The sequence below is a fragment of the Myotis nattereri genome, assembly GCF_964212035.1.
Source record: "Myotis nattereri genome assembly, chromosome: 2".
Taxonomy (NCBI): domain Eukaryota; kingdom Metazoa; phylum Chordata; class Mammalia; order Chiroptera; family Vespertilionidae; genus Myotis; species Myotis nattereri.
Window position 1 is genome coordinate 209,813,305 of NC_138076.1, and position 20,258 is coordinate 209,833,562.

At 59.9% G+C, this 20,258-nt stretch overlaps 1 protein-coding gene across 1 annotated transcript; it reads right to left on the reverse strand.

The window, feature by feature from the left end:
- Nucleotides 1-554: 554 nt before the first annotated feature.
- Nucleotides 555-19,415, reverse strand: CBX7 (chromobox 7; the record flags this gene model as incomplete). Its single annotated transcript, XM_081084829.1, has 7 exons — nucleotides 555-1,442; nucleotides 2,705-3,829; nucleotides 4,172-4,523; nucleotides 6,804-6,870; nucleotides 10,750-10,815; nucleotides 17,050-17,093; nucleotides 19,347-19,415. 6 exons carry the CDS (start codon nucleotides 19,413-19,415, stop codon nucleotides 3,651-3,653), a joined length of 777 nt encoding a protein of 258 aa, XP_080940955.1. The 3' UTR covers nucleotides 555-1,442; nucleotides 2,705-3,650.
- Between the last annotated feature and the right edge of the window lie 843 nt (nucleotides 19,416-20,258).

Consider the following 20,258-nt stretch of genomic DNA (forward strand, 5'->3'; position numbering starts at 1 on the left):
GGACTGCCTCCGGCCAGAGGCCGCCCTAACCACGCAGTCGTGCCCGCGCAGAAGGCTGTGCCCAGGCAACATGCCTGAGGGGCAGGGCGGGCTTTTGTACCAGGGGGCCCACGGGACTTTTCTTGAGGATCCAAAATTAGGGCCAATGCTCAAAGCTAAGGCCAAGGCACGCTCAGTCCCCACTCTCTACAGGGAGTTACCTAGGAGCTGCCAGCAAGGCCAGCCGCTGCCCCCCACCCCCCACCTGCCCACCTGCCACGAACTAAGAGGCAACAGAAGCACACCCTTGGCAAACCCACCTCGCCCACCCCTCCTTTGAACCCTGACCACAAAGGTGGGCACGCACCCATCTGCACGCATTTCCAGTTCCCAACCACTCCCCGCCCATCATTGTCCTCCTCTTCACTCTGCCTCTGGAGCCGCAGAAAACGGACCTGTCCGTGCTCATGCTCAGCCCGGGCAGACCCGCGACCTAAACCCCAGGCTGAGCTCTGGGGCGGAGCTCTCTCCCCGGCACAGCTGTGACACCATCAAAGGAGGAAGCAAATGCCCAATCACCTTTTTAAAAATCATCTTTAATGTGTTTTTAATAGTTTTTGCCTCATTTACCAGATAAATCATCTAAATAAATAGATGCTATACAGTCTGTTACCAATATCAGTACAAAAATAAACCCGAGCTCTGCATCCACTCCGGCTCCCCCAGCACGCACCCACTCACAAGAGGCAGGTGCTGGGGACGGTTCGTGCCAGCCCCTCCCAATACATTCATTTCGTCTGAACAAAGCTCACTGCTCATTCTGTGCAAAGGAAGCGTTCTTGTGCTGAGACCTGGAGGCCAGGCTGGCCACTTCTAAAGCGAAGCTACGCGGAAGCATAGCGCCTTCCCCAGCAGGGGAGGAGGGGACGTTGGCAACGGGCTCAATGGGGTGATGATCATGGGCTCGGTTGCTCCATGAGGAGTGGCCTTGCCCGATCCCACGGGGGGAGGGGGGGGAGTACAAATGGGTGGGGGTGGGCCAAGGGAGGCAGGAGGTCCAATCTTTCGAAGCATCCACTCCCTGGAGTACTGGCCTTCAGTGTGGAAGCGAGGCAAGGTGGGAGGCGGGGACACTCAGGGCTGGGAGGAGGCCACACCCAACCCCTCATTGAGGTCTATGTGCTGGGGGCGGGGTCCTAACAGGCCACAGCCCTTCCCCCAGGGAGCAGGCTCTGCAGGGTCAGCCTTCTTCTGAGACACAGGACACCCGTGGGCCAGAAAGAGCTGAGTCAGAGGCAAGAAGGGTTTGGTTGCTGCTGCCTCATTCCACAACAGGCCCCCACACCCCGATTCTGCAAATTCTACACACACAGCTTCTCGGGACGCACTGCCCGGCCCTCCTTGGACATGTTTCTGAGATGTTGTCACAGTGTTTCCCATAGCTTGAAGCAAACAGCCTGCACCTGCAGAAGCAAAAGAAGATCCACTCCCCGCCAACTCCAGCACTCCCTCGGTCTGGTGGACACGTGCCCCCTCCCCAGACACCCTGCTGTCTTCCAAGGACGTCCTGCTCAGGCACAGCCCTGACCCGACCTGTATAAGGGAACACCAACACTCCCTCGCTGACGCGGGCATACGGGGCTCAGCCCGCGGCGAGAACGTAAGCTTTCTTAAACTCTGTCTCTTGGCCTGGCTCCTGGTGGTGCGGCCCTAACACACTCTCTGGGAGGGCCCGTGAGCCAGGACGAGGTCCTGTGTCCCTGGGGAATGAGTATGACTTATACTAGAAGCTGCCAGACTGTCCCAAAGCCATGAGCAAACAGCATTGCACTAGAGACCTCCCAGCCCACCCCCCTCCAGGCCTCGCCTGGGCTGGCAGCCTCTGTCCTGGGAAGGTCCCACCTCCAGCTGCCTTTCCCTCCAGGCGCACAGCTGCCCCTCCTTCCCCTGACCCACCCCCCTTAAACCTCTAGATTCCACGCCCCAGGCTGGGGTGAATCAAGTCACCCCCAGAGGGGACTGTCCCCAATGGAAGCACTGAATTGACCCTGGACAGTGAAGAAATAAGGAAGAAGGGGAGAGAGATAGGGGATTTGAGAATCTTGCCAACAGGGCACCCAACACAGAAATGGGGCGCGGTGTCTTTGGTTTGGGAACTGGGGAGGGGGGCTTGGGGAAGGAATAGCCCTATCCTGCCTCAGGACACAGCGGGAGGGCAGCCCTGGAGGGCAGGCAGAATGGCAGAGGGTGGAGAGTCAGGCCTGTACTTGCCCTTCTGCACTTCCCGCCCGCCCCATCCCCCCCACCCCCCACCCCCCACCCCCCACCCCCCCTTGTGGCCTTTTCTGCCTCCAGGGCTGGGATGGGGCAGAAGCCACTCCTCACTGCCCGGGGAGTTACCAGACCACAGGGCACACTGGTGCAAACTAGAAAGCGAGTGCCCTCCCGCTGGCAGACACAGCCTGCCCCTCCTCCACCCCCCACCCCCACCCCCGCAGCCTGACTGCAGGAAGACACAGCAGAGGCCCCACCACAGAACACAGGCCAGCCCAGCTTCGGCATGTCGGGTGCAGAGGGGGCACAGGATGCAAGGAGGAGGGATGGAGGGAGTTGAGGCTGCCCTGAGAAGGTGGTGGGACTCCCTCCCTCCCTGACCACCCACACCCACCATTGGCTGAGCTGAGGAGAGGGCAGAAGAGGGGAGTGGGAAGGGCTGAAAGGTCACCTGAGTCAGAGAGAACAGAGCCCCCCAGGAGGAAGCGCAGGTCCACCTGCAGACGCCCCCACGCCGGCAGCGGGCCGGGCAACGCCGCACACGTCTGCTCAGAGCAGCAGAGGACATCTGCCATGCCAGACCCCTGCCGATAGCTTCCAGCAAAGGAACAGCGGAGTAGGGCCAGATCTGGTCACGTGATGGGCTATGCCAGGTGGGGTGAGTGTGTGGTTCCCGTGACAAGTTCTTTTGTGCTGTGATCACCTCACATTCACCTGATAAGGTTTCTGAACAGATTTGCAGGACCCATCGCACACGTCTGCAGTTACATGCACACACTCACGGGGCAGGAGGGCAGGGTGGGACTGGGGAAGCTCTCAGCAGGAGGCCTCGGCTGGCAGCTGCCCCAGGGAAAGTAGAGGCTCTCTGAAGGGTACGGACTCAGGACACTGCAGCCATCTCTAACCCTTCCTTTGGCCCTTCTCTCTGACCCTCCCTCTGGGCAAAGGAGCCGCCATCCCACCGTAAGTTGGAGTGCAAAGATAAAAATACAGACCCCTTTCTGCCAGAGAGGCAAAGGCAAAATCAGCCCCAGGGCTGGGCGCCGTGAGGGGGAGGCTGGACTCCTGCTGTTGGTTCCCAGGGCCAGCTCTGTGTCTGGGGAGAAGGGTGATGGAGGTGTGCAGGGGTGGCCCTGTCCCCATTCTGCTCTGGAGATGGTACCCAAACTGACAGAGCAGTGCCAGGTACCCACCCCTGCCAGAAACAGACCCGGAGGCCTCTCTGTAAACATCCCCCACAGAGCAAGGGGAGGATGGTGGGAGAGTGTTGGGATCTTCCCCCTCCTCCCATTTCGTATTTTTAAATAAAATAATTACCCTCCCTAGACACCTCCTCCCCTCTGCAAGTCCCCACCCCAAGCCCCAAAGAAAACAGTCTAAGAAGTAAAAATGGGGACTCAGAACTTCCCGCTGCGGCCTCGGTCTCGGCCTCGGTCTCGGAAGAAGCCCTCAGCGGCCTGGGCCTCGCGGAAGGTGACGGTGATGGAGTTGGCGGTGATGTCTGTCACTGTCACTTCACTTGTGGGGAGCGCGGGTGTCCAGGGAGGGGGTCCCTCGGCCAGGTCTGCATCTGCTACTGCCATGGGAGAAAGACAGACGGACAGATGGAGGACAGCGCTGACAACAGGACGGGAAGGTGGGAACGGGTGGCAGCATGCAGACTACTCCCCACCCCCCGCACCAGGCTGTCCTCTGAGCCTCCAGCCAGGCCAGGCCAGTGCAGGACGGGACACATGGGAGGAGGTCATGACACTCATCCTGAGCGGGACCACAGGAAGCCCTGGGCTGGGTGCCCGGGTCCTTGCAGGCTGTGTGGCCTCCAGAGCACACCATGCCCGCTCTGGGCATTAGGCCAACTGGACCTGATGGCTCAAGGGATGGTTCCAGCCCCGAGGGTCTCTGGGCCTGGGCACCTTACCCTCCTCTTCGGGGGGCTGCTCAGCAGGCTCCCACTCGCTGGCTGCCTGCAGGACTTCCGGTGCCGGTGCCTCCTGCAGGAAGAGCTCCCGTGGATGGCTGTGACTCTCCAGGTTGGGCCCGCGGGGCGGGAACTTCTTGCGTGAGAGCCGCAGGTACTTGTGGGCCTTTCGGGGCTTGCGGAGCGGGAAGGGCAGGGTGGGCACCAAGGGGCCCTTGTCCACCAGCTCAGGCGCCCCCGCCTTGACCACCCCCTCGGGGCTCCCGCTGCCGAGTGGGCACGTCAGGGAGAAGCAGAGCTTCTCCTTGCCCTGGGCCTTGTGGGAGCTCCGCAGGTCCATGCTGTACAGCCGCTGCGGGGGCAAGCCAGGGCACGGCGGGTCAGCCCAGCCCCCCCACCCACTGCCGCGCCTTTGCTCATACTGTCCCTCCCGCCGGAGTGCCCTTCCCCATGTTTCATGGCCCAGAGGCAGCCATCACCCCACCCCCAGCCCAGCCTAGAGAGCCGTCCTTAGCCAGTCCCAGCCCTATAGCCCCACAGGGCAGCCTCATCTCCCCAGGGACTGTGAGGGGCTCAGGGACGGAGGCCACAGGCACAGGTCTGGGGTACACAGTGGAGGAATGCACAGGAGGCACGAGTGAGTATGCAGGCCTAGGCCTCTGTTGACACCCTGCCTCATTCTTGTTAAAATGGGCTGAAAGGAAAGTTCCTCCACTTCTCACGGCTGGTGTTTTGCCATTTGGGGACTTGTCTTATTGCTTTGGGGTAACTTACACAAGTCCAGGAAAGATCCTTGTGCTAAAATGTTGGGAGGGCCTAGATAACTCTGGGGTAGTACCTTCTACTGCCACCTTCACCAGAGGCAAGAGGTCCCGGAAGAGAGCGAGGCCATCAGAGGGGACCCATGGCCAGACACCTCCAGGTGGGAGCAAAGACCACAGGTGCAGGCTCTGTTCTAGTCCTACCTGCTAATGCTCATTCTGGGGGTGTGGGGTGCAGGTTGTCTTGGTGATGGCAGGAGGGCGGAACTGGGAGGGCATTGGGAAAATACTGCCATGCAAGGAGGGCTTATCCTGCATGTAGCTTTATCAAAACCCTTCACCCTGGCTTGCAGACCACCACAAGCCCAGTAAACCCACAATTCTGCCAGGTGGACTCATCTTTGTCCTTCTCCGCCTCACCAGGAGAGCACTGCTATCAGGGACCCAGGAGCAGCAGTCAGATCTGGGCTTTACAGCTCTGACCCTGGCTGGGTAGACTACCGACCCCCCTGAGCTTCAGCTGTAGTAGCCAGCCTCCAAGATGACCCCAACACACCCGCCCCGGGACCGCACACCCATGAGTCCCCTCGCGGGGGGGGGGGGGGAGGGCCAGACAGTGCGGTGGGACTGCCAAGGCGAGGTCGTTAAAGACACTGTGCTCCTTCCTCCCTCTTGCTTGGATCGCCCACCCTGGGGGAAGCCAGTGGCCCACCGTGAGGCCCTCAGCAGCCCTCTGGCAGGTCCACAGGGTAAGAACAGGCCCTGCAACATCTGACACGCCCGTGAGCGCTGCTGTGAGGAGCACTTCGGAAGCAGCTCCCTGGCCGACATCATGACTGCACCCCAACTAGAATCACTGAAGAACTAGCGAATGCAGTCCTGGACTCCTGACCACGGAGACCATGGGAATCACAGTGTTTGTTGCTTTGAGCTGCTTAGTTGGGGGGATCGTTACACAGACACAGATGATAATACCCCTCCCTGGAGGTGTGTGTCCCCTGTGAAGGGCACTGAGCACAGAGCTGAGCACGGAGACGTCTGACAGGCGTCCCTTTCCTTCCTGGGACCGTTTACGCGGAGCCCAGGGAACACGCCCGTTGCGTGAGGGAGGCCATCTGTCTGCAAAAGCCTCGGGAGGTCTACAATCAAGAGCGGACAGGCGGCTGGACCTGACGCACCTGCACGCGGACCAAGAAGACTTATTTTTGGTTCCCAGTCCCTGGATGGGCTGTAAGTGAAGGAGAGCGGTGTCCCACCATTCCGCTTTTCCAGGAGAAAACTCGGGCTCGGAGAAGCCGATCACCTAGCATGATGGCCTCAAACCACAAAACTGCGTTACTCAGACTCCACCTTCCTTTCAGTGCAAAGCACAGTGCCCTCAAGACCTGGGCACCAGATGCCACAGCGTCTAGGCCCACCTGCGGCAGGGACCGGAAAGGGTGACACCTTTCTAGGACTTTCCCCGACGGTGGGTCCAGGATGCCGAGGCGCCTTTGCTGGAATTCTAAAATGCCAGGCTCTCATGCTTCCTCAGTTCTAAAGTTTTGTCTCTCAGGACCTCAAATATTACAATTTTGTGTTGTAGGGATTCTGCATATCAGAAAGGCTCGCTTACAAAGTTCTAAGCTTCTAAAGTCCTAGGAGCCCATGAGCCATCCATCCACTCTCCTACCCGCAGCATCCTCCCACTGGTGTGCGGCACCAGCCCCACATTCCGACTTCCCCCACTACTCCCATGGGCCCTACCCCCCCAGTGGCGCCCGCTCACAGCACCCTGGGCGGGCTGAGGAGGGGGAGCGGTTCAGCTCAACTAGTGGGCAATGGCGGGGGGGCATGGGGACCGGTGGGTGGGCACAACGCCGGCCGGTTACCTGCAGCAGAAGCCGCTTGGGTTTCGGACCTCTCTTCCTATACCCCGACGCTCGGTCTCTCTCCTCCCTGGGTGCAGAGCAGACGGAGGAAGAAAAGAAAACACTGGTGACATTTAAGGGCAAGTAGGGTCCTCCACCCTGCCCTCCGCAGTCTATGGGGGAGGGGCATCCTTCACAGACCACCCCCCAGTGCCAGGACAGGGCCCCCTCCCTGTGGCTCTCTTTGGGCCACGGCAACGGGGCCACATGTTGAACTCCCGAAGCCTCGGTCTTCCCAGCTGCCCAGGCAGCAGCACAGCCACGGGGGGAATCTCCAAAAGCCTGTGGCTCTTGACTGGGCCCAGGTCACGCCAGAGCTCTGCTCCCCATGCTACTGGGAGCAACCTCCCCCCAGAGTACAGTTCCAGTTTCCACTCTGGAGAGTCGTGCAGAACCTGTCAATCAAGTCCGCCTGAGTGCCCAGGGCACTGGTGAGAATGGGAAGGATCCCTCCCACCTTTGCGCCCCCATCTGGGATCTGCGTGACTGGTGGGGAGAACAGCGCCCACCTCTCTGACTGTCCGATCAGGGAAGAGGAGAGAAACTAGCCTGTGCTGAGTCCCTAGGAGATGACCGACGGCTGGGGGCCTTTCCAAATCCCAAGTGCAAAACACAGGCACACGTGAGGCTGCAAACAAAGCCACACACAACACACACCAGAGTCACCACAGAGCTGCCGACAGGGCCCGAGTGGTGGGAAAACCCAGTCACTTCCTTCTGCCCATTTCACTTCCTTCACACTCAGAAAGTGTGAACGGGCCGAAGAGGCCACGTGGTCGTAGAATGTGAGGGCAGGAGTTCGCCCTGAGAAGAGGAACATTCTGAGATGTTGTAAATTAAATTCCAGCGGGCCAGAGAGTGAGACCTGGTGACAGCAGGGGCCAGCTGATGAGAGAGAGAGAGAGAGGGGCGCACATCCTGCATGTGTGGTGGAGCCCTCCCTCCCATGGCGCTGGGGACCTAGAAGCAGCCTTTGGGAGCAGCACAGGGCGCTGTGACACGCTCTCCCGGCAGCTCACCAGGACAGCCCTCCCAGCCTTCATGCTGACAAGCTTCTCTCAGAGCCCAGTGCTGGGGGCCAGGCGCCCCCTCCAGGCCCAGCTCTGCACTGACCCACAGGAGACTGTGCTGGTCACTTCTCTGGCCTCAGGGTCCTTGTCTGGAGCGAGAGGCTCCCTTCTCAGCTCATCACTAGGCTCTCAAGAGGAGTGAGAGATGTCCCTGGTATTTATGAAAACGGAAAGTAGGAGGCTAAAGTAATAAAGAGGAAGAAGAGAAAGGGGAGAAAAAGGAGAGAGAGGAAGGGGGGGAAGCAGAGGAGGAAAGAGAAGGGCCTCAGGGGAAAATAACAGCATGTCAATTACATTTACATGACTTATTGATTATGATGATCACATACTGGACACTGGACAAGTCACTGCTCTAAAGCTTTAACCCTCACACCATCCTACGAGGGAGGTACTATTACTACCCTCACGGAGAGGTTAAGTAACATACATTGTTACACCTCCCGCCACTGGTGAAAATGCTAAGCTCTGGTTCCAAACCGGGGAGGTCAGGCCTAGGGTCCCAGGCAGGATCAGCAGGACAGGCCTGGAGCCCAGGCCATATGATTCTGGCTCCTAATATGCAGCCCCTCCCCCTTTCTTGTCTGCAAACTGCAGGGAGTGCAGGTGAGAGGGTGAGGCAGGGGCCTGCATTCTGTCCAACCTTACCAACTCAGAGCCTGGTATCTGTCAGACGCTCTGACCATTTGTGTCCAGGGCTAAAGAGCTGAGACGGCCAAGGAGTCAGGGCCCAGCAAGCCCAGTGCCTCTCAGTGCCCCCTGGTGTGCAGGTCCCCCAGTGAAACCCCCTCACTGGCCCCCTGGGTCTCATTAAAACCCTGCAAAGCACGTGTTAAATGGGCCTCACTGCCTTTTACTTCCTTTTCACCAAGACTGAGAGAAGGAGTGAGAGTGTCACACAGTGGGCCTGCAGAAGTCTCCGAGTTTGTCCTGAACTATCGACTTCTGACTCAAAGCAGCACGCCAGCCATCTACCAGGACTCACGCTGCCCTCCCTGAGCTGTGCCACCCCCTCCTTCAGATGCCCCTGCCTCCCACACTGTCCCCACCCTCCCTCACCCCACAGCCTCCAGCTCACCCACTCCGGGCGCCACACTCAGAGCCACACTGGCTCCAGGCTGCTCCTCACACACAGGCCCCCACCCCAGGGCCTCTGCACTCCCTGTGCCTCACCCGGGTGATCTCTAAAGGACCCACCGGGCTCCCTCCCTCACTTCGCTCAGGTCCTGCTCAGACACCCCTGGCCCACTCCCCAGGAACCAGCACCCCTCTCCCTATCTTTGCAGCAGGGGTCAGCCTCTGATACGGTACACGTATGTTAGAGCACTGTTTATTGCGTGTCTCCACACGGATGTGAGCCACATGGGGCAGGGCGTTGGTGGCGGCTGTGCCTGGCTGGGACCCCAGCGCTGGAACATGCCTGCACATCCTGTGATCTCAATCAAGACCTGCTGGAGAAACCAAAGAATGACTGGCTGACCCCTATTTACCATCAGGAGATACTCACGCGTGTGAGCCACACGCACAGGCTGCAGAGGGCTTTCACACACCTTTGCTTCCCAAGCAAGCCCCAAAGGTCGGCCCCTGATACCCATCGCACAGATGGGGAGGCCGAGCTCAGAGGGAAAGGCCTGCCTGACACCTCACAGCTGGTGGGTGGCAGAGCCAGGTGCCAGGACTCTAACCCAGGCCTGTGATGCTGCCCGACTCTCTCCCAGGGCCACACCACTTTGGTCAAGGCCGCACGAGCACTGGGGACCAGAAAGAAGCTGTGGGACAGGTCACCCTCATCTTTAAAGGCAGGAGCAGTGAGAACTGGTCCTTCGAGTTGGCAGCAGGAGACGTCCTGGGGGGAGAGGGGAGAAGGGGGCCCGAGGGGGGAAGGAAGGGCCTCCCCCTACAGTCAGGAGCCTGGGCCGGGCTCTTTCCCAGCTGGGGGGCTGCTGGACAAGTCCCAGGGCTCCTCAGAGCCTCAGTTTCCCCAGCTGTCAGATGACCCTCCTCCCTGCCTCAGGAGGTGACCAGAGGGACTGATTTCAGGAGACGGTCCGCACTGACAGGTCAGTGTGAGGGAGAAGCTGCAGGACGCGGGCTGCCTGCTGGCAGGAGCTCAGTAACTCTGGCCTCACAGCAGAGGGAATGGCTGGGTGCTGCTCACAGGCCCCACACCAGCAGAGAGCACATGCTATCCAAGGCTCCCCGCTGAGAGCAGCCCTCATGGGAATGGGAGGAGCTGCCAATCACTAACCACCCTGGAATCTCAGCAGAGCGCTGGCAGACGTGGGAGATGGAGACACTGGTGGCTTTGCCCAGGGCCACTCAGTTAGGAGGGGGCAGAGTGGGGAGGACCAGAACCAGCCGTCTCACAGGCCTTCCCTGAGTTTCATCAGGTGGTCCTCTCTTGCTAAGGGACCTCCAGGGTGCATGTCTCTGGTCTCTCCCCCAGGGCTGCCTGGGTATTACTGATATTGCTGCTCCTCACATGTAGGGCATCACTAGGACACATTTCACATTCATCACGGCGACTGAAACCCCTACCTTATGGAGAAGCCGCAGCAGGAGTTATTGGGGTGGCCCCGTGGCAGCAGAGAGACCGAGGCCTGGGGAGGGGAGGGAAGTGGCCAACATCACCCAGCAACAGGAATGTAACCAGGGCCCCCGGTGCCCTGGAGCTGGTACCCACCACCCTCCCCCAGCTGCAGCCAGGACCGGAGTGTCCCTGCCAGGACCCCTCCCCGCCCATGCCCGGGCCTTGTTCAGAGCCAAGGCAGAGCAGGCTGCCTAGGAAACCCCCGAGCGGCCTGTGGACCAGCCCGGCCCATGCAGGCGGAGCCCCTTACTTCTCCTCATAGGCCATGACCAGGCGGGGGTCCAGGATGTGCTCCTCTGGCTCCCACGTGCTGTACCTGGGAGAGAAACGACAGGTCAGAGCTGCCCCGCGCTCCCCTGCATTCACAGAAGCCACAGTTGCTCCGCCAGGGTCCACTGTCTGCAGGCCCTCGCCCCTTCCTGGTCCAGAAAATTGTCACCTACTCCTCGGAGCTGTCCCAGGCCAGCCAAGCAAGGTCAGGGCCTCCTAGGGGTTCCAATGACACCCGAACCCCCTCATTCTGAGCACTCACCATACTACCTACAAAAGGTGTGATGAGACCTATGTCCACCTCAGCAGCTCATGGGATATAATTCAGGGGAGGGCAGGGCGGTACGTCCCACAGGCCCTTCCTAGAAGAGGTAAGAGCCCGTAATAAAGGGCAGGGGCTCTGAGACAGGCTGCCTGGGTTCAAATCCCAGCTCTGCCCTTGGAAGCTGTAAAACCTTGAACGATTTCCCTAAGGTCTTTGTGCCTCGATTTCCCCATGTGCGAAAGACTCTGCTGGAAAAAGCATCGTGTGTCTACGTGTTTAGAGCCAGGGCCTGACACACAGGAAGTGCTCTGTGTTTATCACTGCTGCTATCCCCACTCCTTTCTCAAACCCCAGACCCAGCACAGCCTCTGCCAGGCTGAGCCGCTCCCTCCCCTCTGGGCGCACACCTGTGCCATCGAGGCCAGCTGTGAAGTGCCTGGTGGCAGGGCCTGGCACACAGCAGGAATTTGGTAAATGTCTAGCACCGGTCATAGGGCTAGGACCCGCTAGGATTTTCCCCAGGGGATCTCCTGCACTCCGGACCAGAGCGTATTCCCTGCGGGGACAGGCCTGGACCGAGATGGCGCGGCACTTCCTGAGCTCAGCCACCCTGTTCCACTGCTCCGTTATTTACTTAGAATCTGCCTTTAAGACGCTCACTTTTTCATCTATTAAATTTTTTAAAAAACTAACTGTATATGACTTTTGTAATTGGATAAAACAGTACCACTCACTATAAACAGATGCTAGTGCCTAAAAATTAAAATTTTAAAACATGTATTGTGCATATGTGCATGCATACTAATAAATATACACACAAATGTACAATTATGCCTTTGGGTATCTGTGCACATGTACATGCACAGACAAAACCTAAGCACTGGACTGTGATCCTGGCGGAGGCGCACCGGCTCTGCTGGGTAAGAAGGGAGAGGAGCAGGTCTCAGGGGAGGGTTACGAAGCAGGAGGAGGCTGGGCATGGCCCTGCCTTGTGGCCTCCAAACAAGCTAAGCCGAAACCTTCATCTGCAACGGTCCTGGGACTGTGAAACCTACAGGTGTCCAGTCCAGACACAAACAACAAGCTGCCCGAGAACAGACTCCTCGGCTCCTTTTCTCCACGGACACTGCTGCACGGCTACTTCATGTCGGCCCCGTACGGCCCTGTGACTCAGCAACGAAGGGCCGTGCCCTGAGGACCACATAGCCATACCCAGTGCCACATGCTCAGCCTCAGCAGGCACAGTCACCTCTCTTCCTCTGTACACGCAATGCAGTCCATCTGGACAGTCCCTCCAGAGGACTCTACTCATTCTTCAAGAGCCAGGTTCTTGTAGCTCCTCTCCCAGCTGTGCCACTCCCAGGATGAACGGTCCTCTCATCCCCTCTCCCCTCGTTGCCCTTGGCACCTGCCATAATTACTGAATGCAGCTGGCGCCCTGGTGGGCAGATGTAACCCCTCCCCAAGCACTCAGCCCAGGCCCAGCTGCCAGGTGCTCTGGGAATGGCTCTAGAAGCCACTGCAGTGTCACCCCGGAGAAATGCGAAACTAAAAAAAAAAAAAAAAGAAAAGAAAAGAAAGTGAAACTAAAACTGGTTAAATGTATATTTTGGTAAAACCCAAACTATGACCAACCAGAGGCTCATAGTTTTATTTCCTCAAGGTTGGGTTTTCTCAGCTGAAACTAGTAATAGGGGGAGTTTTGTGTTCCTGCTGTGGCTGCCTCCTCTTTTTCTGGCTGTTGAAATGTCCCTGCCTTGTTCTAGTCCTCTGCCCTGCCCACTTCCCCACCTCCTCACCCAGTTTTGTTGATGTTGCTGCAGTGTTGTTAGGCTCCTGGCAAGTCCCTAATTTTCTCTGGATCCCAGTTTCCTCATCTTAGAATCACTAGCAGCACCACAGCCATCAACAGCAAGGAGTGAGCGCAGACTACTGCCGGGGACTCATCCATTCCTCTCAACACCCGGAAGAGGTAGGTAACCCATTTTATAGATGAAGACACTGAGGCCCGAGGGTAGCATCTTGCCGAGGCCACTGTGACCGCGAGTGCCAGTCTGTGGTTGGAACTCAGCTCAATCTCCGCCACGCTCTACCTTCGGGTACCTCACATGTCATGCACTGAGCTGGGATGTCCTCGGGAGAGGGGCACTGCCTAACTAACCAAGTCCTCAGTGTCTGACCTGGGGGCCTGGCACACAGTAGGTGCACGGAAAAGGTTGGTAGATTCAGGGGGGCCTGTTATTAGCTTGGGGCATCCATCCGTGGGACCTGAGGCAAGAGCACAGGGTCAGACCTGGCAGCAGGAGGCCTGGCCCTGCCCCGTGAGAAGGGCGAGCAAGGGGAGGTGGATTGCACAAGTATCTGTCGAACACCGGGGCACCCCAAAATGGAGGCCACAGGGCCCCTCCTCAGTGGTGATCCAGAGGCAAACCCGACTCAGGAACAGCCGGGCGCAAGGGCAGGAGGCGGCTTGGTCCACAACCTAGGCGACAGTAGGCGGGCTGGGGAACTGGGTACGAGCTGGGCGGGAACGGGGCGCTCCGTGGGAGGCGGGGGCCCACTTGGCCCCGCCCGCCCTCTCTCCGCAGCACCGGAGCCGCGCGCGCGCACGCAGGAGGCAGGAGGCGCGTCCGGATGACCGAGCCAACCAATGGGGGGTGGGGGCGGGGACGGCGCGTGCCCGCTGGGAGGTAAACACGGCCACGTGACCGCTGCCGGGCCGGCTGGGTAAACAGGCAGCGGCAGTTGCTCCAGCCCCGTGTGCGCAGACTCCGGCTATGCTGGGGGGGGGGGGGGGGGGCGCCCCACTGACCAAGGCCCGCTCCAGCCTCCCCCCCAAAGTAATGCGGCTCAAATGAGATGCAGCCGCGGGGTTGGTGGCCAGCCCGCAGGGGTGGCTTTGAGCAAGTGATTCAAGTCGCTTTACCTCTGCGTGAAGGGGGGCTACCAAAATAGTCCCTAGGGTTGATGTGACTATTAGCTGTGTTAGCCTGTGAGCACTTAGTTCAGTACCGTACATAATGAAAGCAAATAAGCATTCATTAAATCCATTTCGAAAGCCTAGAGAGCACTAGAAGCTGCCAGGCCCGCATCCTGGACTCCAAACCGTCCTGGAGGAGGGAGGCGCGCCCTTCCTGCGTCCCTCGGACACCGTTAGGAACCGTGTGCCGTCTGGGGCAGCCCGCGGCGGGCTCTGTGCGCCGGGGCCTCCTTTTTACAAGTAGCGAGACGGATGCAGAGGGACTGAGGGCTGTGCCTTGGGTCGTACAGTTGTTAAATATATAGAACTGAGTTCAAAGGCAGCCTGGTCTGACTCCACAGCCTGAGCACGTCCCACTGAGTGGACCATCAGGCCATCACCCTGGGTCACCTTGGCCAGAGCCCACTGTGTACCAAAGGGGCTAGACCCGCAAGCCCTGGGGGCAGGCATCCCAGTGCACGCCCTGGCAAGGGCTCCTCTGCTGAGGATCTCTGCCTTCCCATCTGTAAAATGGGTTGCCATATATCAATAGGCAATGTCTGATCATACTAGGGACTGACTGCTGAGCAGCCTGGTTATTGCTGTGCCCACTGACAGTAACATTAGGAAAGCTCCATGGAGGCGGTCCACCCTAGAAGGTGCGGTAGCATTCACTAGTGAAAACGGAAGGAAGGACCGCAGTCCTGGGCAGATTGCAATCAGAGTAGTATGTCTGAGGGTTTCTTCGGGGCTGAGAGCACCTGTAGCTGATTTAACATCCTCTGCCCTGTGACCGCAGCCCTTTTCCGTGCTATTTGCTGTACCTTCCATAACTAGCAAGACAGCTCCTCTGCCCCACCTGCTGGGGAGGAAGGGCAGTCATTTTTTTTTGCCGTTTGGAGAGAAAACAGGCAAAGCCTGTGGCTGAACAGGCACAGGGCGAGCATTCTGCTGTTTCTGTCGTTAATATAGGCCTGCCTGGCCAGGGTGAGGAGCGGGAGGATCTGGATCCCCTCCCCGCTGAGGCTGGCACTGCCCTAGCCAAGGCTCCCAGGCCTGCAGGTTGCAGCCTGCCCAACTCCCCACTCCCCACCTGCTGGGGTCCAAGCCAGACCCCCTGGCGAGGGGAGAGGGAAGACCAAATGGTTACAAAGGAGCTCCTGCTTCTCCCTCTGACTGGAGCTGTTTCCCCCAAGTGAAGTGGGTGACACAGTGAATGGCATGAAGTGGGGACCATGCTGCATGGAGTTGGCAATTCTCTTCTTATGACCCTTCTAGGAACTACATTCCTGGGGCTCACAGGTGGATAGGAACCCAGGACCAAAGTGTGGGGGAGCCAGAAGTGCACCTGTCATCTGGTCAAACAGAGCTCCCAGAACCCCTTGAGGGGGTCATAAAAGGTCATGGAAGCCCATCTAGTGGTCCCATCATGTTAAGAAACAAGTGGGAATTGGACTCAGGCTGGCACCTGGAAAAAAAAAAAAAAAAAAGAAACAAGTGGGCCCCAGGGCTGGGGCTCTGCCAGCAGAAACAGGGAGGGACTGCTCCTAGAGCTCTGCGTCCTTCCTGCTGATGGAAGCTCCAGTGGGCAGACATATTCACTGGGATTAATAAAAGTGGGATAAGTGCCGCTGTTTAAAGAAGGAAGTCTTTCAAGAGATGGAGTCTAGAGGAGGAAAAATAGCCAACAGTGCCTTGAAGGCTACTGGGATGGGACCACACTCCCATGCGATGCCTTCCGGTGCAGAAGCCAGGGGCACCAGTGCTCAGGGAGCCCATGCCCCTGCTGCCCCCGCACCCTTGTCTAGTCCTCCCGCACTCTTACTGTCCTGCACCCAGGCTGGAAGTCCACGCCTCATTTGCCCAGAGAGTAAGGGACCCTCCTTCAGTCCTGGGGTGTTTGGGAAGGGGCAGGAGGGACAGGAGGAATGGACAAATGCATTATCTGCTTGGCCATCCACCAACTCGAATCTTCAGGATGCCCCACAAGGTAAAGAAGCCTGTGGGGGAGGGGCAGGGCCTTGACTATTGAACCCATTTTGCACATAAGATGCTGAGGCAGCGTGGGCCATTGTCCTCGCTGCTGTCTTCTCCACCATGCCTCCCGACACTTCCACGACCCAATACAGGTCAGTCGTCACCCCCACCCCCTTTCAGCACAGCACTGCAGAAAGTGCCTGGCACAGACAGCAGCGGCTCTGAGTAGAGGGGGATTCCAGGAGCCAGTTTCTATTGGCAGGGCAGGGGGGCGGGGCACCTACAGACCAATGGGAAGGCCCCACGACTCCCTCCGTCCCCACCCTCTTCAAATAACTCCCTGCTGGGAGGTGATTGGCTGGTGTGAAGGTTCTAATTGGGTCTCAGCATGAGAGGTGGAGAGACTGGGAGAGGTCCTAGACCAGCTCCCTGCCCCCCAACTCTGAGATGGAGGAGGCACAGAGGAGGTACCTGAAAATGGGGAGGCCTAGTTCAACTCTGACCTCACTTGCTGTGTGATCCAAGGCAAGCTGCCTACCTTCTCTGAGCCTGTTTCTATATCTTTTAGAGAGATTACTACCCCACCTGCCTCACAAGACTGAATGGGAACCTGCTCTGTAGATTGGAGAGAGCTGTCCAAAGGCAAGGTGGGCTCAGACTGTCCCTAGTTCTATGTCACTGAAGGCTCATGCGCCGCTGGCTAGCCTTGTCTTACCCAGTCTCATAAACCCCTGCCCAGCCCCTCCACTCCTCCAGCAGGCATCTCTGAACCCTAGATGCTGGGCCTTCACCTCCCAGGTGCCAAGAAAAGCCAGAAAGCGGGGGAGTGAGGGGGGTGCCTCCAACCAGATATGGAACTTAACCTGAGGGAGGTGAGAAGGGCAACTGGGGCCCGCCTTGACCCTCATGTGCTCCAAGCCCCTCAGCTGACAGAGGGGCAACTGAAAGCTAGAGAAGATGATCTCATCAAGGCCCGCTGGCCAAGCTAGAGCAGCTGGAGCTGAAAGTCAGGCAGGAGAGAGGGCACCGGCGGGCGGAGGGAGGTGCAGGCAGGCAGACGCACACACAAAGGACCTTACTTTGGGGGCCATCCTTTCCACTTCACCAGATACTCGACTTTACCCTAGGAAGAAAGAGAAGCAGACACAGTGAGATGCACAGCCGCCCCGATGACCACCCACAGGACAGTACGGCCTAACCCCCTCTACAGATACATGTCCCCCAACACATACAAGAGACCCCCACCAGACCCCCCACCAATCCAGAGACCCCCCTCCAAACTCTGGCTGCTGCGCAACCACCCCAGATGTCCTCCCTACTAGAGCACAGAAGTGCATCCGGCCCCAGACACCTCTGGGGCTCCTGTGACACATGGGGAAACGGAGACCACATGGGGGTGTGCATCACCAAAGACCCAGTGTCTAGAATCCGAGTGCTAAGACCATCTTTAGGTCAGAAGACTCTCCAGGTCAGAAAACTCCTCAGTCCAATCCCACCAGCCCCTTCCGAGAGGCTGCCTCTGGCCAGAGGTGACAGGCCAGTGCGTCTCTCAACCCAAAAGACCCGGCAGGACCCGGAGAAGGCTGACAAACCTCCACCTACGGACACGATGGTCACTCCTCCAGGAGTTAGAAAACAGAGCAGACCCCTCCCTTCCTCAGAGCTGACAGGGGCCTTTAAAAGTTTCCTGTCCACACAGGAACTTTGAGACCAAGATGCCACCTCTTCCAAGAGGCCTGTCCCGGCCACGCTTTCGAATGCCATCCCCCCCACCTCACGGTGTGCAGCACGGAGCCCGCTGGAGGGCATCTGTGTTTATTTCCTCATTCACGGCATCTCCTCTGCCAGGATGCCAGCTCAGTGATCCCTCCCTGGGGCTTAGAATGGTGGCTGGTACATAACAGATCCTCCGTAAATCTGTTCTGAATGAATGGCTGAAGGAATGACGCTGGCACTACCCCTCCGGCCTGGCCTGGAAGAGGGGACCCACTGCAGCTGCTTGGGCTACACTCCATGACCAGCTGGGCTCTGGGGAATAAATTAAAATCGAGGACACACTGGAGGAGGGGAGAAGGGGGAGGGCAGCCCAACCTCAGGACCGTGTTCAGCCCCATCTGAGATGGGGAAGAAAAGAAGCTCATGGCCCAGCCGGACTGGCTCAGTGGATAGAGCACGGGCTTGTGGACTAAAGGGTCCTGGGTTCGATTCCATCAAAGGCACGTGCCCTGGTTGTGAGCTCCATCCCCAGTAGGGGGCGTGCAGGAGGCAGCCGATCCATGATTCTCTCTCATCACTGATGTTTCTCTCTCTCTCTCTTCCTCTCTGAAATCAATAAAAATATATATTTAAAAAAAAAAGAAAAGAAGCTCATGGACCACCGTGACCTTGAGCCCAAGATGCCAAGACTGAGTTTTCTATCACAAAAGAAGAGGAGATGGCCGGCGCCAGCCGCCAGCCGCCCTGGGCTCCTCGCTCTCCCTCCATCGCTGACTTCCCCGGTGACTCTGATCCGTTCACCTCCCGGGCCTGGGCCTGGGCCTGGGCCTGGGTTTCTGCCTCCGTCAAAGCGGGGCGGTGGCCTCTGAACCCGCCCAGCCCGGCCGGGGGCGTCCCTCGGGGCTGCACAGAGGAGCGGGGGGAAGGCGGTGGTGAGCGCTCGAGGGGAGCTTCCCCCGCGACTCCGACCCCGGCTCCCGCCTGCGGCGACCCCGCTCTGCAGCCGGGAGCGCGGACCACGCCGGCGGGGCCGTCCCCGAAGGCAGGTGGGCGTTTCGGCGGCGAAGGGGGCGGAGCCGCGCACCGTGGGCGGCGCCGGGCCCCGCGGGGCGGGGCGGGGCGGAAAGTTGAGGCGGGGAAGCCGGAGGGGCGTGCGCGGGAGGAGGAGGAGATGGAGGTGGGAGCGGAGCGGAGCGGAGGAGGTCCAAGTCCAGCAGGTCGACTTCGGAGGCTGAGCTGTCCCGGAGCCCCGCCTCCAACTTCAAAGGTCTTGGTACCAAGAGTCCAGAGTCCTGTGTTCGAGACCCAGTTCCCACGCGAACGCACTAGGCAAGCCGGTTCCTCGACTTGGGCCTCAGTCTCCCCACGTTCAGAAGCGGGGCGTGGGGGAAGGATGGCGTCCAGGACCCCTACGTCTGAGCCCAGTCTCCAGTTCGGCGGCTCAGCGGCCCCAGCATCCCGGGGCGACAACTTTTATTCCACTCGCCCTCCCAGGTGCCGGGGGAAACTGAGGCACCGGCTGGGGGGACAGGCCCAGCCGCGCGGGGCCGCCTGGGCCGCCCACCACACATCTCCCCACGCCCCCAGCGGGGAGGTGACGGGGCTGGGAACGCGAGGGGACCCCACCGGGGTCCCGGGAGCCGCCCCCCGGCAGCCTCACCTTCCGCACGCGCTTCTTCCGGATGCTTTCCACGGCGAACACCTGCTCGCCGATGGCTGACAGCTCCATGCGGGGCGGCGGACGAGCGGGCCCGGGGCCGGGCCGGGCCGGGCCGGGGGCGGAGCTGCGGGCCCGCGGCTGCGGCGCGCGATGCTCGGGCCGGCGGCGGGGTCCCGGTCACCCTCGCCCGGGCGCGCACGCGCACGCGCACGCGCGCACACCCCCTCGCGCTCCCTCACGCCGACGACGTTCCATTTTTGAACCTGCGCAACGTTTTCCTCGGCGCGAGCGAGCGGAGGAGCGCGCGGGAGTGGGCGGGGCGGGGGCGCGGCTCGCTCCCGGCAGGCCCCGCCCCGCCCTCTCCGCCGGCCCCGCCCCGCGGGAGCCCCGCCCTCACCTCCGGCCCCGCCCCGCCCGCCGGGGAGGCAGGGTCCGCGCAGCGCCCCAGCCGCCAGCCCGCGGAACTTAACTCGGCGCGCGCTCCTCTCGGCTCCCAGCCGGGCGAGGTCTTCACGCCGAGATGCGTTTCCTAAAATCCTCCCGGGGACTCTGATGGGCCGGAAGCGGCACGGCCCGGGTTGGGCAGATGAGGAAGCGGGCACAGGTTCTCCCACTAAGGAGCAGGGGGCCGCGGACCCCGCGCTGCCGAAGGGCGGCACGGCCCAGGTTTCCCCACCTGTCGTGACATCGCGGCACCGCGGTCTCCCTAGATCCAAGCCGCGGAGACGCACCGTTCGGCCACCGCAGAGCAGGCCCCTCCACGTCCATCGTTCCATCCGTCCGTCGGTCCGTAGCGGTAGTGCATACGCGTCCGGGTCAGACCCGGGTGCCGGGTGCCGTCTCGAGGGCCCCGGGCGAAGCAATAATTCGCGGCAGGTGCGGCCGCGGCGGATGAAAGTGCGCACAGAACGG